The sequence below is a fragment of the Vigna radiata genome, chromosome 7 (assembly GCF_000741045.1).
Source record: "Vigna radiata var. radiata cultivar VC1973A chromosome 7, Vradiata_ver6, whole genome shotgun sequence".
In the NCBI taxonomy this organism is placed as follows: Eukaryota; Viridiplantae; Streptophyta; class Magnoliopsida; order Fabales; family Fabaceae; genus Vigna; species Vigna radiata.
Window position 1 is genome coordinate 11,902,055 of NC_028357.1, and position 6,000 is coordinate 11,908,054.

Sequence of the window (6,000 nt, forward strand, 5' to 3'; positions counted from 1 at the left end):
CACGACCACCACAACGACCACCTTAATACAATGCTTCGAGAAGAAGCTTTCCAATTCACTGTTCGAGTAATGTTTCTAGAAACGTCACTTTTCCCCAATTGCAAAAAACGAATTTGCCCTAAATCCTATTTCATAATCTGATCCCTAATTGATGTGATCACTCAACACATGTGTAAATCCAAAAAAGGGTAATCCAAATGTTAAAAAAAAACCAACGTGGCAGAAAGTGCTCAGTGAAGACGTGGCAGGGTCGTTAGCCACATTAACAATAACTTAACGCCTTCCATTTTTAGAGACTAAAGTTACATGTTTCAATACTAAAAGGATGAAATGTCATCAATGTTCTGAGTAGGAACTAAAACCAAAAATCAGTAATACTTTAGAACTAAAAACATATTTAACCCTATAATCTATTATACTTTCTCATTTCCAAATTATCAAATAATTACACTAATGAGAGTAACTCTAATATAAACAAAATTCATAACTCATTTATAAATATATTTATTCTTATATAATGCAACTAATTAATCCATTTCAATGCTAAAATGTCTTAAAATTCGTCCTTCCACATAAAAACAACTTATTCGTAAATATAATTTTGTATAGAAAACGTTATTCGTAAGTATCATTTTGTATAGGAAACTTTATTCGTAAATATCACTGTATCGTTAAGAAATAATTTAATTATTAAACTCTATAAATATATACAAATTTGATAATTAAATTAAAATTATGATTTTTTATAAAATTGAAAAACTAAAATGGCAAAAAATATAAATATACCAAAAGAATGGAAATTGCAAATTATACATTTTATTTAACTTTATATTCCTTCATATTTTATTTAATTTTAAAAATTTAGAAACTTTTCAAAAAAATATCTTGGCATCAATCCAATGCACCTTAATCAAACAAAAAAAGGAAGATGCATATGTCCACTCACTCCACAGGCAAACCTAGATTCTCTCCAGCTGTACTGTCAACTGTAAATCAAAGTTAAATAAAAATACAGTTTTAAAAATATTTCAACAATTAGATTGAAACATGATAATAGAAAAGAGGATGATAGATATGAAAAAAAAAAACAAAAACAAAGGCTGGATAAAAATTTAAACAAAAATATGAGAAAAACTAAATTCTAATACGAAAATGGTAGCACGGTGAAAAAAGCTACAACTCGCGGGTTAATCTGTCCTACCACAGGTTCGGACTGAGTTGGGCTGGAAAAAACTATATATTTTTTTTATATAGTTCAAATTTAAACTCGGCTCATCTGGCTTGAATTCGTGATGCGTCGGGTTGGCTCATCAGTTCACCTATCCAATTTTATTTTATTAGAATTTAATTTTAATTTTATAAAAAAATATTTATTATTTTTTTCTTGAATTATAGAAAGTTTGTAATTTTTTTATTTAAAAAAATTTAATTGAGTGAGCCAGTGAACCAACTTTTTCACCCACCAACCCATGGTGTGAGTTTGGTCGGGTTCGAATTTTTCTGACTCACTAATAAATGAGTTGGATTGGATTGACTCACTAAATCATCTACCCATGATAGACTCAATCGGATGGTCCATTTTGACACCACTACCAAATTGGAAAAAAATACAAATAAATATAAGATACATATTTATTATAATTATGAAGTAAGAGAGAAATAAATCCCTTTTATATGTCCATTAATAAATTATATAACACTCTTTTGAATGTATTTTTTGTTTTTATTTTTTGTTATAATAAAAATAATAATAAAATATTTTATTTGATTTTTATCAAACAAATTCTCTTTTCACTTATTTCTTCTCTTTCTTTTTTTCCCGCATTTTTCTCCTTTTTTTTCTGTCTTTTTTTTACTACCAAAATCATTAAGGTTCTTTTGAAAATATTGAGAAAAATATTAAGTTTTCTTGATCCAGTAAAATATTTATAACACTTTCTATTTTACTATTATTTATTTCTACATCATACTAAATGCAAATATAAACTAAATAAAAATAAGTAAAAAATTTATAAAGAAAAAAAAAGTGACAATAACATGGATTAACGTGTTCAATATCCTGATCCGATCTACTTTTTTTTTTTTTTTCTTTGAAGGACCATTCCCTCGTCCGTTTTGCCTACCATAGAAAAAATAATTAATTTTGTTCTAAACTTTAAAAGTTATACTTAAATACAATAAAAATATTTTAAAATTCACTTTGAAAATAAAAAAAGGGAACGGAAAGAATGAAGGTGTATTTGTTCATATCTTAACAGCAGGGGATCATGAACCCGCAAATGTTGGGTTGATACAGAGACATACACAAAAAAACTGTGTTTGTGGCACTCCTTTTCCTTCCTTCTAACTTTCAGGTAACAAAAAAATCTTCTTTTCTTGGGTCTTTCGTTCTAATTTTCTTCTAATTCGGAATTAGATTGTATGTTATGATTCTCTGTATATTGCGTTTTCTTTGAGTTCTTTCTCTTCCGATTAGATCTCACTTCATTACACTCTTACCCCTTTTAAATTTTCATGCTATTAGTACCCTTCAATTTGCATGTTCTGCTTGTTGTGAAAACTGTTGATAATATAACAATCATGTTCTTTTCTTTTTTTATTGACAATTAGTTGTTCAGGGTTCCGAAAGAATATAGATGGGTCTAGCTCTGGGTTGTCTTCAAGTGGAACAATCTACGGTAGCTATCAAAGAGGTTTTTGGCAAATATGCTGATGTGCTTGAACCTGGTTTCCACTGTGTGCCCTGGTTCTTTGGCACTCAAATAGCTGGTTACCTTTCTTTGCGTGTGCAACAACTGGATGTTCGTTGCGAAACAAAAACAAAGGTTTCTTCTTGATTACCAGATTGTATAGCCAACACAATTAACTTGATTAGCTTTAGGGGGTGTTTGGTCTTCCAATTTAATGGAAATGTACCTGCGATGTATAGGGTTTTTACAATGTCGATTAATCATACATCACCGTACGTCTAGTAAGTTTGTTGAATTTTATAATAGATAAAACATAGAAGCTTTGTTATAGATTTTTTTTGTTACTGTTCTTTAATCAAATTTGAAGTTCTACCTTAATAATTTTCATAATAAAATATTCTATTAAATATCAATGTGTATTATCAAAGTAAAATTCCAATTAGAGAACAATATTCATGAAACTACATATAAATTGTCTCCTTTCATAGTAAGTGTTTTAAAATATTGATTGTATAAGTCTAAGGATTCTTGATTTTGTGACTTCCTATAAATTACTTTTGCTTATTTTGAGTAGAAGTTATTAATAAGTTATAAATGAGAAACTCTTATGTAATACTTCTTTTTTCATAATTTTCTCCGTTTATCTGAACTTATTACATACCAGGACAATGTTTTCGTCACTGTTGTTGCGTCTATTCAATATCGAGCGCTGGCAGAGAAGGCGGTTGATGCTTTTTACAAGCTTAGCAATACTAGGGAACAGATTCAGGCCTATGTTTTTGACGGTGCCCATTTTGTATCTTAGTAAACTCCTTGATAAAAGTTAGGTTTATTGCAGAAAACTGACAAATCCATTATGCTATTTCAGTCATTCGGGCATGTGTTCCTAAGATGGATCTAGATGCCTCATTTGAGCAGAAGAAAGAAATTGCAAGAGCTGTTGAGGAAGAACTTGAAAAGGTGATTAGTTTTTTGTGTGTGTATGTTAAGGAGTGAGGACTAGGAAGTTATCATCCATTGGTTTTTAACTTGCTATATGCATATGAAGGCTATGTCTGCTTACGGATATGAGATAGTCCAGACTCTTATTGTGGATATTGAACCAGACGAGCGTGTGAAGAGAGCCATGAACGAGATAAATGCTGGTATGAATATGTGTTTGTTTAGTATAATTAGAAGGAACATTCATTTACAGGAAATTAGTGCCATTGACGCGGTTAGGTTAAACAAAATTTATAGTTTTGGAATAAAAGTGTATCAGTATCAATGTCCTCTCAAATTTACCAGCTTTATTTACCCTATGCCATAATAGCTGCAAGAATGAGGGTGGCTGCAAATGAGAAAGCTGAAGCAGAGAAGATTCTGCAGATTAAAAAGGCTGAAGGAGAGGCAGAATCAAAGTATTTAGCAGGGCTTGGAATAGCTCGGCAGCGTCAAGCCATAGTAGATGGTCTGAGGGACAGTGTGCTAGCCTTCTCAGAGAATGTTCCTGGGACATCATCTAAGGATGTAATGGACATGGTTTTGGTGACCCAATACTTTGACACGTTGAAGGAGATTGGTGCGTCCTCAAAATCCAATTCTGTTTTTGTTCCACACGGACCAGGTGCTGTAAGAGATATTGCTTCACAGTTTAGAGATGGTCTTCTACAAGGAAGTATGACTCGGTCATGAAGCAACAAATATCACATTACTAGAACTATAGGAACCTTCTCTCTTCCAAACTCTATCCATATATACATTTTAATTTTGTCTATGACTGTTAAGTCTGAACTTACGTTTTAATAAGCCTTTCCACATCCACTGTCTTTCTATCCTTGATTTCTTTTGAGTTGTGAATAGTCAAACATTGTATTGTGCTTTTTCCCTTTGATACTAAAATAAACTTGCTTAGCTTATGGCTTGAGCTTTTGTATGCCCCACTGAAGACTCAGATTATGTTTACCAGGATGTTGCCTTATTGATTCAATTTGGGGATGTCTAGTTAATATTTTCAGCCAAAAATTATCATTCCAATGAGACAGACTTGTTAAAAGATCCATGACAGTTGGTGATGGTTGAACAGTTTTCATAGAATTATAGATTAATCCCTCAAATGTTTTTACTAAACAGTACCACATTAGTAATTACTTAGTTAAATTAGTATTTGTTTCTTGATCATTTGGTCTTTTCAACCTTTCACAATTTTCCACTTAATTCCTTTAACTGTCATAATTTTTCTTTGTAGTTCCTCTAAAATAAGGAATCAAGCAGAATAAAAAAGGATATTTTGAAAGCAAATTGAAAAAATTGAGTAGAACAAACGAAATATTAATTAGAGAACTATTTGGTAATTAAAATCTTGTATCTTAGAAGAAAAAGAAAATATTTCAAAAATTGGTTAAACTTAGAGTAAAAATGACATTAAAATCTTTTGTTTCGGGTGAGCACTAACTTGTAAAGGATCAATTTATTAAGTTCAGTGTGTACCTTGATATTATTTATTATAATATAAAAAGAATAACATACTAACAAATTTATTTTATTTTTTGGGTTAAATATGTTTTTAGTCCCTATACTTTGGAGAGATTTTGGTTTTAATCCCTCTTTCAAACTAAGGTACAATTTAGTCCTTCAACTTTAGAAAACTCTGGTTTTAGTCTTTTTTACCAAATATTTTTAACTTTATTTGCTGTTTCAAACGCGTTTCTTAATTAACATTGAAGCAAAAAGTGTCAAACAGAGTAAACAATCCAAATACTATAATGAAACGTGCTTGAAATAACAAATAAAGTTAAAAAACATTGGTAAAAATGACTAAAACTAGAGTTTTCTAAAGTTGAAGGACTAAATTGTACCTTAGTTCATTTTCAAACTAAATTCTACCTTAGTTTGAAAGATGGACTAAAACCAAAATCGCCCCAAAGTATAGGGACTAAAAACATATTTAACCCTTATTTTTTTATAAGTATTTTAAAAATTGACTTTTAATCATTTGATATTTTTTATTTTTTAGTTATATTTATTTTACTATCACACACACACACACACACACACACATATATATATATATATATATATATAAGTTATTTTATATTTTTATCTATTTATTAAAAATTTTAATTAATTTTTTATTTTTTATTTTTATTTATTTATTTAACTTTTTATTTATACTTATTTTTTTATTACATATACATAAAATATATTTTACCTTTTTACTTATTTACTTTATTTTTAAACTAATTTGTATATGTTATATTTTTATTTTTAATTTTATTCTTTTATAACATCTAATTAATGGGTCATTTATTAAAGTGTAAATTTATTCATA

The 6,000-nt window shown here is 29.2% G+C and overlaps 1 protein-coding gene across 2 annotated transcripts; it reads left to right on the plus strand.

Moving 5' to 3' along the window:
- Nucleotides 1–2,197: 2,197 nt before the first annotated feature.
- Nucleotides 2,198–4,659, plus strand: LOC106766754 (hypersensitive-induced response protein 2). 2 transcript variants are annotated; one of them, XM_014651498.2, is made up of 6 exons: nt 2,198–2,354; nt 2,611–2,825; nt 3,355–3,475; nt 3,559–3,650; nt 3,739–3,835; nt 4,003–4,659. In XM_014651498.2, exons 2-6 carry the CDS (start codon nt 2,637–2,639, stop codon nt 4,362–4,364), a joined length of 861 nt encoding a protein of 286 aa, XP_014506984.1. In that variant the 5' UTR covers nt 2,198–2,354; nt 2,611–2,636; the 3' UTR covers nt 4,365–4,659. The 2 variants fall into 2 exon arrangements, with proteins under 2 accessions (XP_014506984.1, XP_014506985.1); XM_014651499.2 differs by having other exon boundaries at nt 2,199–2,354; nt 2,619–2,825.
- The last annotated feature ends 1,341 nt before the right edge of the window (nt 4,660–6,000 follow it).

What these genes read in the sequence shown, in the direction of transcription:
- LOC106766754 (XM_014651498.2), top strand. Translation starts at nt 2,637, where the DNA reads ATGGGTCTAGCTCTGGGTTGTCTTCAAGTGGAACAATCTACGGTAGCT. An exon ending in TTGAGGAAGAACTTGAAAAG is followed by an intron (nt 3,651 to 3,738) that starts GTGATTAGTTTT and finishes ATGCATATGAAG; the next exon opens with GCTATGTCTGCTTACGGATA. An exon ending in CATGAACGAGATAAATGCTG is followed by an intron (nt 3,836 to 4,002) that starts GTATGAATATGT and finishes ATGCCATAATAG; the next exon opens with CTGCAAGAATGAGGGTGGCT.